This window comes from Acipenser ruthenus, chromosome 8 (genome assembly GCF_902713425.1).
Source record: "Acipenser ruthenus chromosome 8, fAciRut3.2 maternal haplotype, whole genome shotgun sequence".
In the NCBI taxonomy this organism is placed as follows: domain Eukaryota; kingdom Metazoa; phylum Chordata; class Actinopteri; order Acipenseriformes; family Acipenseridae; genus Acipenser; species Acipenser ruthenus.
In genome coordinates this window covers 43,565,795-43,587,589 of record NC_081196.1, presented here as the reverse complement: position 1 = coordinate 43,587,589, position 21,795 = coordinate 43,565,795, and the positions used below count along the sequence as shown (strand labels likewise).

General features: G+C 35.7%; 1 protein-coding gene across 1 annotated transcript; it reads left to right on the top strand.

Moving 5' to 3' along the window:
* Positions 1-915: 915 nt before the first annotated feature.
* LOC117406919 (high-affinity choline transporter 1-like) lies at positions 916-10,792 on the top strand. The gene is made up of 9 exons (XM_034011333.3): positions 916-1,147; positions 1,877-2,099; positions 2,701-2,814; positions 4,298-4,453; positions 6,286-6,434; positions 6,647-6,790; positions 7,012-7,165; positions 7,800-8,017; positions 8,712-10,792. Exons 2-9 carry the CDS (start codon positions 1,916-1,918, stop codon positions 9,360-9,362), a joined length of 1,770 nt encoding a protein of 589 aa, XP_033867224.1. The 5' UTR covers positions 916-1,147; positions 1,877-1,915; the 3' UTR covers positions 9,363-10,792.
* The last annotated feature ends 11,003 nt before the right edge of the window (positions 10,793-21,795 follow it).

Genomic DNA, 21,795 nt, shown 5'->3' with positions numbered 1-21,795 from the left:
GCAATTTTTATACTTTGAATAAAGTTTGTATAAAGAGGGGCAGATTGAAATGACTTTCTTTGAAAATAAATGCAGGAATACCGTGATTCTCAAGCATCTTTAAGATTAATATTCACAAAACTGTTCAAGACTGTTGGTGGTGGTTTAATACAGCAGGCTAGAAAATATTTTAGTATATTAAACTGCATTTAGTTCATCAGAGACTTTAAATAATGTGTATTCTTTGTGAAAAGCTTAAAGCACCAGAGTTTGTCAAGCACCACAGGGTAAAGTATATAAAAACACATTCTTATGACTTCAGACCACCTATCCACATGATTTCACAAAAAAAAGAATAAAAAATAACGGATGAATGCTGTAGTTTTTGAGGTGGATATTGTATTTCAGGTCTCTGGATTCAGCTTTTTTGCTATATTTTATTGATTTTACCAGAGGACCGGATATTTTCAAACCTCACAGCTCATTCTCCTTCTTCTCTTATATAGAATGCTTAAATTAATAATAATTAGAAGAAGAAGAAGAAGAAGAAGAAGAAGAAGAAGAAGAAGAAGAAGAAGAAGAAGAAGAAGAAGAAGAAGAAGTACTCAATATGTTAACTCATGGTAACATGATTCACGTTAGAAATACTGCATAAAGAAAACCTCCAATGTTCTTATAAGAATAATATATTATATCAAAACACAGAACAGACAACTGTACATGACGAATACGTGTTGCAACTGCTAGCTACTGGTAGCTCTTGTAAGAATCTTCCAGGTCCATATTAAAATACATGAGCTAATAGCATTGCTTAAGGAGTGTTCCTCTTTGCATTATGCGTCATGCTAATTTCAATTAACCCAGCCTGCTATTTTTGCCCACCCCCTGGAAGACCTTGGGGGACATTCTCCTCATTTGCTCAAACTGACATTCTTATTCATAAAGCAGTCTCCATTCACATCTCTCTGACGTCCATATGCCCCTGACCAGTGACGAAAGCGGGTCCTTTAAAAGGCATCTTTAAAAAATTACGAATGACCGGGGGATAAAATTGTACACCTGGTGGTCTCCATCTACAAGTGGAATCTGTTCTGGATTTGGAATATATCGACTTCTACTTTATAGTGTCCTGCGTTCTTAGGCAACTCTCCAACAACTTGTTCCAAAGGTAGGGTGAAATAGCAGCAAGAATTGCTTGTTGGGCTACTATTGTGTTTCTATTGCTTGTCCGTTGGCTATGTTTTGCTACCACATAAATATATAGTTTTTGTATTATTATTTTAATGCAAAATATGTATTATTTGTGTTACGAATTTAGAAGACATGTTAAAACGTCTAGGTTTAATCTACAGCAGTTAAAATAATTGCATAACATGACCGGCGTCGACGTGGATTTGATTGCATATTGCTGTATCGGATATTCCCATCTCATTCAGTAAATTATATTTTTCTTGCAGCATTTCTTCCACACTAAACTAAAAGTTAATGTTGCTCAACAGCATTTTGACTATTACAATACAATTAAAGAAGCAGATGGTGCTTCCAAAAGATCTCAAGTCGAGAAAATAAATAAACCAGGAAAATCAAACCGCTCTGTATACTGTGCTTGAGTTGTCTTGACTCCTCAAGAATAAGCAATTACTATTAAATTGTCCTCTCGCTAATACACTTTAACAAACTGTAAAACATTAACAATTGAAATCAGCACCGCGCACATATGGAGTAAGTCTGCAACTTGTCAAAAAGAGGAGTTTTGGAATACAATCTGAATAAAAGCTATAATGAAATACAAAGAACTTGTTCTAAAAAAAAAGAGTCAGTATTAACGCTGGCGCTGTCCTACTTTTTTTCTTTTCAATTTGCAGATGTGTAATGCATTATTTGCTTCTCTCCGCAGGTTCTCAATCTGCGCAGGCAGTTTGGTCTCCATTTGAAGATGGCAATCCACGTGGAAGGGCTGGTAGCAATAATTCTGTTCTATCTACTCATTCTGTTTGTTGGAATATGGGCTGCGTGGAAAAACAAAAACTCTGGAATGGCAGCAGGGACAGATCGCAGTGAAACAATCATGGTTGGTGGGAGAGATATAGGGTTATTTGTTGGGGGATTTACAATGACAGGTAAGTCCCAGCTTGGGTTACATCTCAACTTTTCTCTGCTATGTTGATTATTGTTATTATTATTATTATTATTATTATTATTATTATTATTATTATTATTATTTAATACATACTAATCGATACAATTGTACACAATTGTGAAAAGGGTTTGTTTTACACTTTATATTTAGTTATTATTCTACATGCATTGTTTGGTAAATCACAGTGAAGATACATCTAATCAAGCGTTATACAGGAAATTCAACTGACTGACTCAGTAACTAACAAACTCTTATTAAGCATTATGTATTTATTTATTTTTTTTACAAATAATAATTAAAATAACTAATACAGATTTTGTGTTTCGTGTGTATTCAACGAATGCAGATAAAACTATTGGTGAGTTTAATAAATATTTCACTTTTTTTCATTCCAAATATGTACAGTTTATTAGCTTAATTAATGGCATTCAAATTAAACGCCCATAAAAAACACCCACAACAAACTACATCGTTTTTTTTTCCATTTATATGTCTGGTCTCCATAATACAATGCATAGTGGAGCTACAGTGTATGTCGTTGTTTGGAGATTTTTAAAGCTCACTCTAAATATATATTTCAGCTACATGGGTTGGCGGAGGATATATCAATGGGACTGCAGAATATGTATATTTACCTGGGTTTGGACTAGCCTGGGCTCAGGCTCCATTCGGATACGCGCTTAGCCTGATAGTAGGTATGAAGAACATTCTCTCTGTTTGCACACTATTTTCATAATGAGTTACGAAGAACAGACATTTCAACTGGAAACTCTTGTATGAGATCCAGTAACCTAGCACATGTCTGTACAAATGGAATAATGCACAATTCAGTCTTCCACACTCTCCACATGTTTAAGAATCGAACTAGTTTTTATGAAAGAAATAAACAAAACACGTGTTGATGTTAGCCAAAAGAAAAGTAAAGTACATGATTAGAAGACCAATGACGTGGTGCGTTGATGTGGTAAACTTACTTTCAAAACACCCTGTATATCATGCTTCAATACGTTTAGAATGTGTTGCTTACGATTTATGTTAAATGTGAAATATAGTATTTTCAATTTATTTTAATGTTAAAAAAACACAATTATAAACAGTAGCACTGCTGTTTTATTAGTGTATTTCATCTGTAAACATAATGACAGAATATGAAGCATGAAGTGTAAACAGAAATAAACAACCAGTCATTAATACTATAATCTCATGAGTAGTTTGGGCTATTCTTTTGGACAGACTCGTGTACTAGTGGTTCAAAGGAGTCTCTTTACATGAAAAGTTTTGTTTTTTTGTTTGTTTGTCTTTTTTAATCCGGAAAGAAGAAAACATATTATTATTATTATTTATTTCTTAGCAGACGCCCTTATCCAGGGCGACTTACAATTGTTACAAGATATCACATTATTTTTACATACAATTACCCATTTATACAGTTGGGTTTTTACTGGAGCAATCTAGGTAAAGTACCTTGCTCCAGGGGTACAACAGCAGTGTCCCCCACTGGGGATTGAACCCACGACCCTCTGGTCAAGAGTCCAGAGCCCTAATCACTACTCCACACTGCTGCTCTATTATCGGTAAAAAATATACTGTACGCTGACAAACCAAAATCGTAAGAAAATTAAATCAATTTTGTTAAATATTTTATACACACTTTGAAGACAATATTGCTAGATTCCCACTATTTTAAAAAAAAAAATCTTGTAATGCAAATACAGTAAAGTCTAAGCCGGTAAGACTTTCTTTGACATGGACGCAGTGTTGCATTCATAACATCTTAATAAAGGCTAAATAGAACTGTCTAACTACTGTATGTGCGTAATCTTTCGTAATCAAGCTGACATAACATGCAGACATATTGTTTGTAACCAATCAAATTATCTGTGAGTTTTACTGTACACATTGAGATCAATGAAATAATATACTTTAGTAGCCTACTAATATTGTAATAAATAAATAAATAAATGATGACAACACATTAGATTAAAAAATATAATGAATAGCCTAATGTTGGTTTTCCAATTTATTATGAGGATTATGCATGTCGTTTTATTGTTGTATGTAACCTAGCGAAGGTGTTCTGAAGCGTTGCCGTTTTAAGTTGAATTATTAAGCATTTGGTTTTACAGTGGTACTTGGATCATTTGAAGTCTTAACTGTGTATTTTCCTCATATCTAAAGGTGGTATGTTTTTTGCTAAACCAATGCGCTCCAGGGGCTACGTTACCATGCTGGACCCGTTTCAGCAAATCTACGGTAAAAGAATGGGAGGGCTACTCTTCATCCCCGCTCTCATGGGAGAGATCTTCTGGTCAGCAGCTATCCTATCAGCACTAGGTAAGCGAAGAGGAAACGAGCGTGTCATCTCGAATGAACAGTGGTCAATTTATCGTGATCGAAGAAAAAAAACGGAAAAAACCCTTCCCTCTACTGCTGTACATCATTCCAATTTCCAGTAGTCTAATAGCAGATTATAGTAAAAAAAATAAAATAAACAGTTTACGGTTTTTTTTCACATAAAAGGAAAATGTCACAAAATCTAAATATTTTTTATTTGTACTCATGTATCTTGGTAATAGTCAGTGCTTGGGGGAAACTGTAATGGCACTTTGACAAGGTCCCTAGGAAATGCTACATCATTTTCCCAAGGTGTGATGATATCATCCCCAAGTGACATGTCCCCTCAGTTCAAGTATATTTAAATCGTTTTTGTGTGCCAACTACATCAAAATGAGCACAAACAGTTGTATTGTGTTTATATTGCAATGTGTGCCAATATTTACAGACCGGTACCTTAAGGACTCTTCTAAGCAATGATAATTATGGGGAATCTGATATGAAGTAGAGAATTGGATTTTTTGGTGCTGAGCACATTTGAAAAGGTTTTCAGTTAGCTCTTCCAGTTTAAAAAGTTGCCTGTACAATATCATTTAATAAATGAAAGCTTGCCTAATCTGCATAAACATGTAAATCCTTGCAGCTGTCAGCATTTATATTGAGAACAACACTGCAATTCCAGAAAGATGTAATGTTAATATTTGAATTAGCATATAATATAATATGTAACAGTGCATATAAATTAGTTAATTTAATCACCTATTTATTATATAGTGTAAAAAAAAAAACTTTTTTTCCACCTGTGGAAAATAAAATGTTTTAAAGGTGCAATTTGTAATTTATCCTAAAAGTGTGATTTATTTTTTATACTACTGAAATAACAAAATGAAAACATTTCTCCGGTCCCAAAGCATTGTAACTATTATACATGAAATGTGACAGCCCTCCAGGAATTGAGTTGCCTGCCTCTGGTCTACAGCACCACATGGTCGGTACTTTTTAAAGCAAGCTATTGGAGTTTGAATTTATAAAAATAAATATGTGCACTTGAAATTCTCAGCAGATTCTGCTGGTAGCAATGGAAAAATACAGTGCAGTGGCTCTTCTCTTGTGTTGAGTGGACACAAATTGTCCTTGCAATGCTTTTTGATTAGACATTCCACACAGGGAAAATGCTAGACTGGAAGAATTATCTCACACTTTAAATATATACAGTGGAACCAAAAATATTCAGACACAAAGTTCTGTATATTAGAGGTTCAACAGTGTATAGTTCTCAGCAAGGACTCGGCTCTAAAGCACACACTAGATTTATTAAACTAATTGGTGTCAATTGAATAAACTGTCAAGCTATTTGTATGGCGTATTTAACAGTACTGACCAATAAAATATCTATTTAAACTGCAACACGAAGGAAAGAGACAGAAACACTTCCTCATACATTTATTTGTGTCATCTTGGTTATCCATGAAGTCCATCTTCAATTATCAACTCAAAGGTATGCAGTTTTCCCCATGGAGTCTATGAAGGGCAATATTGTCAACTATAAATTGACATACATTTCCAGAAATTAAAATTTTCAAAACAAAACAGGCCTTATTGACGGGAAGTCATTTCGGCATGCTGTCGGTTAAGTGAGGAATTCCCTTTTGTGTGTTATTCATTTAAAATTGTAAAGTGGTGATTCCTAAGAGCATCTTCGTTTTTAACCTTTTTAGCAGATTGGGTTGCCACAGCAAAATTGTTTTACATAAAATGTCCTGATGTGAATAGTTTTTTTTTTAAATGTAGAGCTACAACCTTCATGTAAATCTTGTGGATTGTTTCCCTAGGTGCAACTTTGAGTGTGATAGTGGACATGAATATCAACACCTCAGTCATTGTCTCTGCTCTCATAGCAATCTTTTACACTCTGGTCGGAGGGTTGTATTCTGTTGCCTATACAGATGTGGTTCAGCTGTTCTGCATTTTCTTGGGGCTGGTATGTATATTTGTCACTGGTTTTGCATGTATTGAGTGTAATGCATTTGCTTTGTATGTGTTATTAATTGCCAATTACAGCCATGATGTATCATCAGTTGTACATGGAGGAAACACCTCCCCATAAATTGGTCTTCATCTGGAATGCTCATTTTAGAAGAAAAAAAGTCATTAAAAAACGAGCAGTTCAACGTGATTTTTTTTCATTTGCAGTGGGTCAGTGTGCCTTTTGCATTGTCCAATCCAGCCGTGTCAGATATAGGAGTGACCGCTTATAAATATATTCATCAAGAGCCGTGGTTGGGATCCATCAACTCATCAGATATATACATGTGGCTGGACAACTTCTTTTTATTAGTAAGTAGAAGTCAGATTATTTGAATAGATGTTTTTTTTTCAGGTGGTTTTGACGTTTTTACTAAAAATGATCATAAAAAAGCCCCAGTGGATAGATTTCCAGTATGCATTGCTCAATGTTCTGGACTGCTATCTGGCTCTCTTTTATAAAGCATGATTATAGAGTTGCATACGTATGTTCTCAAACCATTTATACATTTAAAATGGCTTTTTCTTTTTAGATGTTGGGGGGAATTCCCTGGCAGGTGTATTTTCAGCGGGTTCTTTCTGCCTCTTCAGCTACCTATGCTCAAGTACTGTCCTTCCTGGCTGCGTTCGGCTGTTTAGTGATGGCTGTGCCATCTGTTCTTATTGGTGCAATAGGTGCCTCTACAGGTAAACATTTATTATTATTATTATTATTATTATTATTATTATTATTATTATTATTATTATTACTACAAGGTTTTTACAGGTGATGCCTTTCATGGAGGGTGTGTGGTAGGACTGATCTGGAGAGTGAACATTGACAACTTGTCATGCACCAACAATACTCTTTCTCACAGCAAGGCTGGCAAGATTTTTATAGCAGCTTAAACTTTAAAATAAGCATCTTGGATGCCAAAGGCTCAGGACAGTGAGGATGTGAAAGGGCTGTCCAGACTCTTTTTTGTTGCTTGTGCAGTGGTTGGAGAAGTGTATACAGTCAGAAAGAGGGTTTATAAAATGGCTTGGAGGAACCCAGCCCTTTGATAAGCCAATGCCCTTGTTTCCATTTCTTAACTATCTCATAGCCATTTTCCATCATGTCTCACACACCCGAGGCATGTGGTATTACACAAACAGTCGCTCACAATGTCAAGTGTTATTGCTAATCATGTTTTACTGCTTGTGTTGGTTTTGTCTATAGTACAGTAGCATTACTCCATTTGATTTTACATGCTGAACCTCATAAATAATTAAATAAGGTAAGAAAACACATAGAGATCCAAAGGCATAAAACATGGGTTATTTCATCTTTTGGTAACAGACTGGAATCAGACTTCGTATGGGCCTGTGCAGCCGAAGATGAAGGAGGAGTCGGACATGATTCTGCCAATCGTACTCCAGCATCTTTGCCCCTCATATATTTCCTTTTTTGGTCTTGGGGCTGTGTCAGCTGCAGTGATGTCATCTGCCGATTCATCAATCCTATCTGCAAGCTCCATGTTTGCCCGTAACATCTACCAGCTTGCATTTAGACAAACGGTAAATTGGAAAAAATGCAGTCCCATGTTGATCAAGGCAGGCTGATTTATGCCAAAATCTCCCACTTTCAACATGATAGCGTAGGGAGAATACTGAATACTATCAACGGTAATTAGTGTAATTTCCAAATACAAAGCAAATTCGACACGCTTATTTTAATGTCACATTTTTTACTACTAATGTTTGAAACTCAGACTTTCTGTATATTGTGACATATAAAAAATATGATTTTATTATGGTAAATTTGCAGGCTTTTACCGAGGCAATTTCACACATTCAATACATATTTTAATACAACAATTAATGGGTTGTGCCAAAAGGGGGCTGGGCTGCTATAATTGGAAGTCCACATGGTCATATTAAAGTGGGTGTGACCTCAAAACCAAAAGCACATGTTTTTACACAACTTTGGATGTTTGCTTTATCCACTTTTAATGAGGCCACATCAACTTCTGGTTTGATCTTGCCCATTTCCTTATCCCCCCTACCTGAAGCCTTACCTCAGCCATTTTCTCACACATCTGTGAGAAAGAAAAAAAAAAGGGTTTTAATTATTAGTTTCAACCTTATCTCAACCATCTTATCTTATTGATTTTCTGTGTAAAGAATGCTGCTTAAATAAACAAAACTACCCTGTATTATTTAAATCAATCATGTTTTATAATGTGTCTTTTTGTTTACGTGCTTTTCGTAGGCATCTGATAGAGAGATCGTGTGGGTAATGAGGATTACCATTTTCGTGTTTGGAGCCGTGGCGACGGCCATGGCCCTGTTAACTGGAACAGTGTACGGCCTGTGGTATTTGAGCTCAGATCTCGTCTACGTCATCATCTTCCCTCAGCTGTTGAGCGTGCTCTTCGTTAAGGGAACAAACACATATGGGTCAGTGGCGGGATATATCTTTGGTTTACTGTTGAGGATCAGTGGAGGAGAACCATATCTTAAACTACCCCCCTTCATTTACTATCCCGGCTGGACCGAACAGATCAAAGAACATCCTCTAACAGGAGCAGTAGAACACATCATTGTTCAGAAATTCCCATTCAAAACTATATCGATGTTGTCCTCTTTTTTGGCAAACGTGGCATTCTCCTACCTATTTAAGTATCTTTTTGAAAGTGGTTCACTGGCTCCTAAATATGACTTCTTCGATGCTGTTTTGACAAAGCACAGCAAAGAAAACATGGATAAAACCACGTTGGTAAACAGTGACAATATCGTACTGTCTGAATTAGCACCTGTCAAACCAAGACATAGCATTGCGGTTGCTGCTGGATTCGTAAACAAGGAAGCTTTAAGTGATGAGGATACTAGCCCAAATTCGTCAAACAATGAACATGACTGATGCTTCTTCAGGGCTCTGTAGCCTTAATGGAACAGCCTTAATGAAATATGTATAGTGAGAAGGGTTTCAGCCAATTAACCATTGTGTGTGGATCTGGATATTCAGTTTTAATTGCTGCTATATAAATGAATAGGCAATGAAAGCATACCAACTTAATTAATAATTTGAACCACAGCCATCCATTAAAAAGCGCTGTAGAATGAACTCTAGTGCAATATTAGACTGGAAGGTAATAATAGCCACCATCATGTTTGGATACATTGACTTCCATTTAAATAGGTATGTGCAGTTTTCTTTTTCTTTTCTTTAATATTTGCTGCAGGGAATCTGGAACAATGGAGCAATAATAATGTGTTAATTTCTACCAACACATTCACAAGCAATAGCATGAACAACATGCACAGTAACAACATGAACCAACCTGAACATAATTCACTAAGGATTATTCGGTGTGTTTAACATTAATGCCCCTGTTATATAATAACTGCTATTGTACGTATACAAATATTCTACTTAGCTTTGCGGGAACCACACATTAAACAGCCATTTAGACCACAAATCCTACTGAGGAGTAGATTGATAACAAACTACTGTACCATTTTATTGCACTATTTCCCTGTTTTATGGTGCTATTTAATCAAACTTCTAGATATACTGTTGGTCAAAATGTTAACAGTTAAAAAATTAACAGTCAAAACTGTTTAAGATCTTCATTTAAAATGTCTAAACAGTGGCTCTAGTTTAACTGAATGCTGCTCGCAGGGAAAGATAATGGCTGCTGTATGTTTTAACTGAATCAATCCCTTATGTCCACTGACTGTAAGTACCACACCAATCTTTCCTCTATGGATACAAGCCCTTGCAGAGCAGTGGAATAACCGTTTCATTCCAGTCCATTCTTTTTTTTTTTTTTTGTCAGTGTCCGGCTCTTTGTTTTTCTATTACTATGGTTGGAATTTCACTTTGCATATTGTACAGTTGTGGAGTTATATTAATATTTTTTTGCTATTTCAGGGCTATTGAGTTGAGAATACTTAATAATAATGGCCACAGTGTAATGGACACCTGTAAATCACAATCTAGTGGACAGCTTGCACAAACGTCATTACTATAACTTATACAATACATAAGTAAAATACAAATGTTATATTTGTTCCTTGCCTATTTTTTCATAAACCTTTAATGCAGAATACATATTTCTACCAATGAGAAATCTTTTTCCAAAGATGTCAACATTGACACTTTCTATGTAGCGATAAATTTAAATATTATTATCTATACTATAAACTTCAATTTGTGCTAAAAGCAAATGTATCCCAAAACCCATTAAGACAATTCCTTTCGCTTCCCGATGTCCTGAGAGGTGTAAGCACTCCTTGGAGCCGCGCCGGTTGGGTCACAAGCCGAGCCCCGGGACAGGAGCACAGTATGCATATGTTATATATATATATATATATATATATATATATATATATATATATATATATATATATATATATATATATATATATATATCTTCAAATCAAAATATAAATTTTATATTATTAGGGAAAATAGAATTGTTACCTGTGATTGCATTGAGCCAGCAGTACAAATGTGTAATTGGTGCCAAAAGCTTCATCAGTATTTTTCAAAACAAGAGCATGGATAGCTTTCAGGTTTATGAAGAGCCATGGAGACTTATGAGTTTTTATTATTTGTTTGGTTGAATAAGAATTGTTTTCTTTTGTGGAAAAAAAAAATAATTCAATATATTACCATTTGCAACAAGTTTTTAATAGTTAATTTTTGTATTCACTAGTCAGTGTATATCAAACCTGAATATCGTGTATATTTCATAGACAAAGCGCCTTAATCATATCCTTTGGGGGACCTCGTCTGATATTATGCAAGGTCAAAATTAGATGTGTCAGGCACATCATACTTGCATATGAATGAACTTGAATGTGAGTCTTCTAATGAGAAAACAAACTTCATCAAACACATTTGGATAATGTGGTATTTTCAGTTTGTATATTGTTTGGCAATCATGTAATCATGAGTTTATGATGTGATAAAAACACAAGTTCAGTTTGACTTGGACCATTTCAAGATGACATGTTCCACTATAGTTATAGGTATAGTAAGAACATGATAGTTCTGCTTGCAGTTTGGCAGGCAAGTACAGTATTTGTGATTATATTTGTGATTTGTGATTATGATTGTAAATGACAATGTATATTTTTGTCTGTGTCATATATATTATATAGTCATTTGAATAAATTCTATGTGTATGATTTTTGCTGTTTGAAAGAGGTTAAAATGAGAATAATTCATTCAGTAGGCTTCCTATAAACATCACTACACATCTTTTTGTTAAATGTATTTTAGCTGAGTTTGTATTTTGAAGGCTATATAGCCTAAAGAGTAATATTTAAAATATACACTTTAGTATTCATAAGTAATTATCCATTGTAACTTAACTCCCACATCTGCCAAATACATAATATTCAACCCTAGGCTAAAGCCATCTGCCAAATAAATAAATAAATAAATAAATAAATAAATAAATAAATAAATAAATAAATAATATTCATACTGAGAAATCAGGCTATTGTATTTTCTTTTTTGACAGTGTACATGGATCAGCTCATGATTTCCAATATTTCCTCATACAGGGACTGTACTTTGTGTCCAAAATATGTTTTTCCTTTCCTCTTCGTAAACATTAGCAAGTGATCACTTATCCAGAAATGTAATGACTTCCTGAGAGACTAGTGATGGAAAGTCATTCTTGATAGCACTAATGATTCTCCGATATTAGAAACAGAAATAGATCTTACTCTGTCTTATCAATATTAATTTATTTTACCACGACTCTGTAAATGGTTAGCAAAGTGCAGACTACCGATCTTCAAGAATAATCACTTGCAAAGAAAAAGTGTTAAAACATAAATGTTAAATATAAATGTTACAATAGCAAGAATGCCCTTTTTGAACAAACCTCAGGATTGTACAACATTTTTTTTTTTTACCTTTTTACTAATTAACCTTAAATATTCCAACCTCTGAGCTGTATTTAACAGTGCCAACATCATTTTTACTTTAAAACAAAACATGGGTTACATGCCAATAGAGCTGAAAAGTGCCAATGGAGCTCAAAGAAATTCTGATTTCAACACCAGGACTATAATTCTGTTTGTAGTATGGACATTTTAAGAAGAATAAATTATGAGTTCCAATTCCGTTTCATGTAACAAAACACCAACACCTAGGCTTACTAGATTGATAAATCTGACACTTGCTACAGTTATTACACTCTGAGTAAGTTTCTGATTGCTGCTGCTCTCCACATGTCCACTATGAGATGAAATACTTCGCTGGTCAATCATTTTGAGCAGACAACATGTGAAGCTGAAATGGAAGGTGAACTAAAGCCTGCCCTCATCAATTTTGATCTCTTGAATGCCAAACCATGATCTAAAATCTTAAGTTCAAGGTCATTCATCGGGGGCAGCAGTATACCAAGCACACACCTGTCTTGATTTCTGATGTTCAATATATGTAGTAAGCTGACTTACATGTTAAGCAATAGTCTGTCAACAAGGCTGGTTGTCATCAAGAAAATGTGAGGATGTTTGTTAATGTTAATAGCAGATCAGTTTGCTTTACACAAGAAAATATATATTCTATGCAATAGGCTGACAACCGAGGATGTTTGTTATAGCAAATCAAAAACTGAATGGTCTAACATGTTGTGATCTGTTGTTTGATTCTTTGGTGAGACTGGTGTGTCTCACAATGAATGTCACAAACAGTTTGTATTATTTTCACGCTGTATTTCCATATTCCACGGTGCATTTAATCAATAACATTTGAGAGAGAGTGGACACGTCCCAAACAAGCAACATTACAGATGGGTTTTAACAGTACACTTTGTATACTTGTGTAGCAAACCTTTCAGTAGATCAGAGGCTTCAGACGTAGTCCAATATCCTTCATGTATTTTCTATTGCATTATACATGGGATTCAAGATCCAGTCCACAAGTAACCTCCCCCTGCAGCAAACTGATGTTGTGATAGCCGTCCCCAGAGCCCTCTACTTAATCCATTACCTTATTCTGTCTAAATGATGTGCCATTAGTAATGGCGTAAGCACACGTTCAAAAAAGCAACTCATTAAAAACATCCTTCAAAATCCCATCCAAGAGTCTGGACCTGAATAAATACAATTAAACATCTCTGGTTCATGTAACCAGGAGAGTACCTATTGAGATTAAAGGCTCCTTTACAAACCTCAAGACAACACAAACTGCAGCAGTCACAACCAAACAAAAGCAGTACAGCTTACAGATCCTCACAGACAGATAATAAAAGCACATATTAAAACAAACAACCTACAAATAACTGGCACATGAAGGTAAGCAGATAAAAAATGTAGCGGGACAATGGGAGAGTGTGACTCCTGTAAATAAACTTTCATAGGCAACCTTTTATCGGATTGTGAAATCCTACATTCAGTCTAACCTTCTGTTACTCCTTAGATGCCTGTAAAAGGGTTGGGAGGAACCCTCGGTTCAAAATTATAAGGTCTTAGAATTTATAAAAATCCCCAAAAGTGCCCAGAAAGCTGACCTAAATTTTACAACACATAGTAGCAGCTGTATTTTCTGTAGAAAAATCAAATAAAATAAAAAGAGTGATATTGAACATAATAGGTGACAGACTGTAAAGCTTTTATCCAATCCAATGGTACCCCTGTAAGCTTTTCTTAAGTGCATTAGTAGACAAGGGCCCAACCAGAAATGATACGTGTATTAAAAGCATTGATAGTATGCATAGACCTGACAGTCTGCATTACTACAAATTTCCAGAGATGGACTTTAAACACTGAATGGCAAGAGTCTGAAGAATGGCTCCCTTAGGGGTTTTAAGAAGCAGGGTGCTTAACAGACTCATTATTTACAGTAGCAGAATTGCAGCCCGAGGCAAACAAGTTAGAGTAAAACAGGATTTTATTTGTAGTTTTTTACCATTATAAGATGACATTATGGAGTTCATAAAACACTCCTAAAATAGTACATCCATTTCGACACAAGAGAAATGTTAGATATTGTTACGGTCCGCTCCACAAAAGAGAAAAGATTAACAAGTACTGACAGAGACCGTTTTTTGAAAGTAATCTTCTCTATCAGCGGAGAGTGGCTTTGAGGGAAGAGTTTGATTAAAAACCATACATAAGCGTTTTGAACTGATAGGGGATGATGCCAGTGATTAACTTCATGAAACAGTGTACACAGGTGAATCACCTTGACAATCATATTCATCATTTAACAGCGTACATGGATCAGCTCATGATTTCCAATATTTACTCATACAGGGGCTGTACTTTGTGTCCAAAATATGTTGTTCCTTTCCTCTTCGTAAACATTAGCAAGTGATCACTTATCCAGAAATGTAATGACTTCCTGAGAGACTAGTGATGGAAAGTCATTCTAGATAGCATTATTGATTTTCCAATATTTGAAACAGAAATAGCTCTTATTATGTCTTATGAATATGAATTTATTTGACCATGGCTCTCTAAACAGTTAGAATAGAGTAGACTACTGATCTTCAAGCATAATAATTTGCAAAGAAACAGTAGCATGGTACAATCTCTTGTAGTAGATGAGCATTTGTTATTTTGGTGGAATACAGTGCTACAGGTCTCAAAGTGGTACTGCTGATTCTTTTTGTACATTCACTTATTGTAAGCTCTTTAACACTGTAAGCTATGAATGTTTTGACCACTTCTACATAATATACAATAATAATGGAGATAAAGGATTGAAAGCAGGCATGACCTTTGAGATAATGAGCTTGGCCTTTTCGTACAAACAGGCCATACATTTTTAATGCCCAGAAGTTAAAATCTCTGTTTACTGAACCAGGGATCTTGTTCAAAGGAAAGCTTCAAATGTTGAAATGGACAATTTACAAAAATTCGAACGAGGAGACAAGAGCCTATTTGATGTTTCTAATATTTACTTACATTGCCAATACCTAAGTGATTCACATTATTAGGAGTCCTGAGGTCAGGGTAACCCAAACAATGACTGAACCCAATGAACCCAAACACAGGCAATGAAATGCTATGATGGGGAGGATTTCTTAGCACAATAAACATATCTGTATTGCATTGGGAAATATATACTTTTGTTCCTTTATACAGTCATCACGTAAACCTAACGTCCTGTACAGCTCTGTATCCAGCAGGCAAAGCAAATTCATTTCCTCTATATTTGATGCTGTTGTGACAGGAGTTTTAACCTGTGTGGATTTATACATTGCCACAAGGCACGCAATATAGAGGGTCTGCACTTTTTTCCATTAACCCTTTCCATCAATCTTTGTCAGTATATTTGGGAGTAAGACCAGATTGCTGGTAAAACATGCCAGCTATACTGTAAAAGTCTCTGTATTAAAATTACTGCATACAATTACCATTTTACTAGGCATTTCTCAAAAAATTGAAACAAGTGCATCTACTGACTTTTATCAGGGTACAACTGCTACTGTCTGAAAGAATATGCTAATCCTGGAATTTCAGCCAAAAATGTAAACAAACCATCAAGCTTTGGGATAGATCAGAGTTGCCCGAAGCAGTTCATAATATTGAAAAAGTACTGAAAGTTATTTGAAGTAATCCATGATGGAAACAGCACAGCAAGGTCCTAAACATCTTATAGGTATTGTTATAAATTATATAGGTGTGACACTGGCACTTTAGGTCACTTACAGGGAACCTGTAACTAAACTACACAACCTTCCAGGCACTGTCAGAGAGTTCATTAGTGAGAGCTCTAGCAGACAAGGCCATTAACTTCAACACACCACAGCATGAGAAGAGGGACGGAAGCAGTAAGGGCCCTTTGAAACACAAAGCATTATTATTATTATTATTATTATTATTATTATTATTATTATTATTAGGTGACAAATAAAGGGGACTTTATGCCAAAGAAGATCCAGACTATTACTGTCCTTCACCTCTGTATTTTGTCATCTCTAATATTCTTAATCTTCACATGATGGTTAACGTAGCATTTGTGGATTCACCTTCAAAGGTGTAGTGTAATTTTTCTTTTAAATGTATTGGTTGTGAAATACAAATATCTAGCAGGCAGTGGTGGATAACATTTTTATTTTATTTTAAACAGGGATGCTACATCCCAACACTATACAAGGGTTAAGGTGAAACTTGTTGCATTTCCGATATGGCTTCTCCTTGCTGTTATGAATGTTAGGCATTCCACAAACTGCTTGAAAATAGTCCATCATGGGCAAGGCTATCATGTATTCTGGTCTGCCTCTCTGCAGTAAGTGGTAGAGCTTTCAGTTCAATTATCCTTCGACCACTAGCTTAGCTGACATGTGTTCCCCCTACATAGATCAATCAATTTTCCTCCACAGTCTGCCTTACTTTCTCAACAGTTGATGCCTTACAGAAGAAAACCATACAGCAGGAGCAAATGAGCCATGATGATGTTGATCGATCTCCATCCCTTTTAATTTGATACAAAAGCCAAGTAGCACTCCTTTACTCATCATTAAACAACAAAAAAACAGTGGTGAGGGCCATATCATTTAGGTCCAGCCTTGTGTTAATAATAATAACTTCTAATCAGCAAAATTCTTCTAGTTGTTTGTTATTTGTTTTGGCTAACGTGCCATTTTGTTTGATAAAGTGTTTTCGTTTCTGTTTATTTGATTTATTTTAATAAACACGCGCAACTGCGCTTGAACCCGCGGTACTGAGTCTGTGTATTTCCTAGTCTGGTGACGTCACCCTCCCAGCCATCCTGTCACAATGACATTGTTTAGAATAGAGCCCATCTCCCACATGAAGCTCTTGTAACAGGCACTTGTGTAATACACTGCCGTTACGGATTCTGTCCCATCAGTGCTATGAGATGAAGTTAAAAGCTCTACAACCACGAATGCCCAGCCTCTGCCCTGTTACACTTGTTACACTTAGCTAAGTAATAAATAACTTCACATCTTCGGCGCAGAATTTGAAAACATTGAAAACATATTTACCTTGTCAACAGGGTGTGTCTAATATTGGGAAGTTATTATTTGGCATAAAGTAGACTTACAAATAAAATAATTGTTTTTCTTGGTTTCTACTTTCTTCATCAGTTTCTTTGTACCAATAACTGGAGGCTTCAATTAATATCATGTATTTCTGTTTCCAGATCTTGTGCACTATGGGAGTTAATCGTATAGAACACTATATGACTGTGATAAAGTAGACACAATTTAGCCACCATTGCCAAGAAATGATTCACGTCAGCAATGATGCTGCTTTTTTGGGGTTACTGAGGAGCAGCTCCTTGTTCTTGAGAATTACAGCAGCTCAAATTTTAATCACTGCCAGTGTAGAGCTGTTTTAAAATATTACGGTCAATATATTGAAACTTGCATATTGTTTTAGTTGAATTATATATTTTATCATAACTTGGTCCTGCATTCATAAGTATTTAACACTCAACAATGCTAAATTCAGAAAAACAAAAACGTAATCAATTCAAGGACAAACGTTTTGACTACAAGTCTTTCTTAATGTCTTGAAGATATCGTGGTGTTTACTAAGCTTCCATTTGAAATCTTTTTCACACAGTATCATTTGATGTTGTTGTTATAAAACAGAAGGCTTCCCTGTTTTACTGCGAGATATGTCCCTACACTATATATCTGCCTTTTTAGTTATTCTCAGTGGAAACCCACAGTGAAATGGCAACATGGGGAACATGATTGATGTTGATCTGCAGGGCATCTTACCACCTATTTAGCAGTATTGATTTTCCTCACTCTGGTTTTTATCACAAAACCTTGATCTTTGAAATCCTTCTTCTTGACTAAAATGGTTCTGGTAATGGGACAGCTGGTCTTCAAACAGTGTGGAAATAAAAAAATACAGGCACCATTAGCAAGGCATTGCAGTTTAACTGTCTGTGAGACTCTGCAAATGTCATAATACAGTATTTTAATTTACTTCAGCTGAATTTTAGCATTCTCAAATGCTGAATATGTCAAGGCATAACACAGACATGTAGTACTATGGTATATGGAAAGATCACAGATTTTCAGTGATTACCACACCCAGCTATTTACTTTTATTCAAGTCCTCGTTCAAAAAAGGGACACCATTATACACTAATTGTGTCCATCCATCCATCAGTCTGTCACAATACACCGGGTGATCATAATAACTTTTATCATATACTCCTAACCTCCTACAGACATGAGGATTGCATTTGGCTATAATCCAATAAACTTTTGATTTTATATAAATATTTTAAACCTGTACTTGCACTCATTTATATTCTTATCTAAAGCAGTCCAGAATCATTGCATCATCACTCATGACGTATCCACATGAACATACTGTAGAGAGTAATCAGAATTTACTCAAGTTATGTAAGGGTCTGTAACAGGGCGAGGAGCCCTGTATGTGTTATTTGTTTATTTATTTTTAGAAAGGGGTCTCCCCCTCCGGCCCTGTGCAGGTTATTGTTTTGTATTTGTTTGTTTTTGTATTTATGTATAAATATAGCGGCAGAGCCGTGTTTTGTTATTGTATTTAAAGCTGTGTTATTGTTTAGTTTGTATTTATTTAAAATGTATGACGGCGAAGCGCCACATGTTTTGTTTATTTAAAATGTGTACTGGCAGAGGCGAGAGTGGGTACTCGTCCTCTGCCAGGAATAATTAAAAAACCTCATGCAGAAGGTGGTCACCTGCATATAAACCTGCAGCACTCTCAGTTCCGGGTGGGTGTTCAGAGGAGGAGCGAGAGCGAGGAGCGGAGCGAGAGAGTAAATTTAAAAAGAAACAACGAAACCTAATAATCTAGGAACAGTGAAGGTGATTTGCCCAGCCTGACCTCGATCATTTATTTATTGTTTGTGTTCATGATTTTGTTTTGTTTAAATATTTATTTATCTCTGTGAGCACAGTGTTTTCTGTTTGAATATTTTATTTATTTTTTGGATTTGAATAAACGGCGCCGCAGCGTCTTTTTGCCTGCAGTACTGCCTCAGTGTGTTTGTTCCTGCTGCCGGCCTGACATCACCACTCGTCCACCCTGTCACAATCTATAGTAAACCTAAGTGTTTAATAGACATAACAGACTACTTCCCAAATTAAAAAGCCTGGTGAAGCCAGTTATGGGGTCATTTGATTGTTGTTTCCAACATGTAAAACCAAAAATAACATGCATTCATATTGTATCACTGTCGCCATTGTTAGCCTTTCTTTCTTTACAATGCCTGACACCATGGCAACAACTGCAACGAGTGTGAAAAATTGCCTAGCGGAATTGTTATATTTGAAACCATGTAAAAATGTTATTTATGGTTCTGAAGTAATATATCATGTAAAATACATTGATAAGACCTTATAGAACAGCAGTTTGATACTACATTTGCACAATGTAGTTACACTATTTCCAATGCTTTATTCTTAAGAGGTAATATTTTTGTGGGGTCACCAAATTTATGGTGGGGTTCAATACTTTATTGTGGGGTAGCCAGGTCTCTCTACATCCACTAGTCAGCAGACAAGAGCCTCAACAGCTGTTTATGGCACAGATACCACTACTACTGAACTGAATCCATTATCCTTGTGGCAGCTTGTATTGAATCCGATAAGTAAAAGGGTGATATCTTTCAAGTAACCTTATTCAGCTTGTTTTCACTAACAGATATTGATTCCTTCGAAGACTGTACTGTGTTGCTGGATTTCCAGGATCAGAAACCAGACCTCACTACCTGTAAGATTAAAAATAATGATTATTTAAAAAATAAACATAGAACATGTGTTTCTTCATAAAGCCTGATGTCCTTTTGTTTCATGCAGATTTGAAATCTGTAATCCAGCACATACTGTAATCCAGAACATTACAGGAGAAACTAGTAAATGAGTAGCAACTCTACCCCACAACCTGCACTACTTGTGCCCTCTGTTTCTCACCACAGAAAAACGATTTCTCAAAAGAATGCAGGTGTTTGAATTGGATTGTCTGGGGTGCAGTGATACAGTGGCATAGCTAGGTGAACAACCAGTTTATTGATACAGGCTGCTAAACACCACAAATGCAGAGAGGGGTATGAGGAAATGGGCATAATAAAACCAATGCATTTTGCATTGGTGCAACAAGTTTAATTTTCAGTTAAAAGTCATATTTGATTTTTTTTTTTTTTTTTCAACAAAAAAGTATTAAATCTGTAGAGATGATTTGTTTCCACCTGAGGGAATGTTTGGGAATATATTTAGGTTCTTCTTCACTTTTTGCAATTCAAAATAGGCTCTTAATGTGTGCCATATCATATTGCAGTGTATCTGCCTCTTCCAATGCTTGTGTTTGATGTCACTTAGCTTTACTTAACTTTGCTAAGATTGTATCATAGTAACCCACAGTAAACCTGTATAAGGAGGTGGCTGAAGCTCAGGTGGTTATTTCATGGGTCTTGTAACATGCGTTATGGATAATCATCATGGATCATGGTGGCTGAACTGCACTGACCTTAGCAACAGACTCCCGAGCTTCCCACTCAAACAGCTGATTTATTGATCGCTCATCAAGCAGCCTCTCAGTGACTTCCATTAACTGCTGTTCCTTGTTAGAGGGAAATATCTTGGTAAGTATTAAATATCCACAGTTGTCCTGGAAATATCCTCATGAAGGGCCCAGCCTGAGAGGGAGCCGGTTGTCAGGTAAGATATGAACACTACGGCCTCATTTATTCAAAGGGCTCAAGTAGAGTTGAGACAACATCCTTTTCATTTTACACAGAGATACATCATTTCAACAGAACTACAAGTTTTCTAAAAAATGACATTTTTACTATTCAGCAGTTTAGTGTAACTGCCACAAGTAACATAAATACTATAACGTGTTGGTTATACTCCTGCCTCAACATTCACATTGCTGAGTTTGACATCCCTCATCTTATCCTGTGCACGTTTACTTGTATTGTCATCAAATTTGATATAGAAAACCAACTGGGAAATCACTATGAAGAAAGATGCTTAATTCATGCCAAAATTAGATGTTTTTAGTAGGAAAGGATAAAGGTGGAGTGGTCGATCCCTATCGTGTACTGGAAAGGTACTTCAATGGAATGTGTTCTCCTTCAAGATGTGATTCTAAAAGCTGCTATTTTAGCATAATTAATATATAGATGTTTACGAGGAAGCTGAGAGGGTAAAAATATGCCGGTTTTTAAAGGACATATCAATATGTTTGTAAGATCCCCAAGTCCTCTGAGAGGTGTTGGTAATATGTATGGTTAACTAATGGTCTTTTTAAAACATTTTTATGTGATCAATGTAATCTCGTTTGAGAGAGAGAGAGAGAGAGAGAGAGAGAGAGAGAGAGAGAGAGAGAGAGAGAGAGAGAGAGAA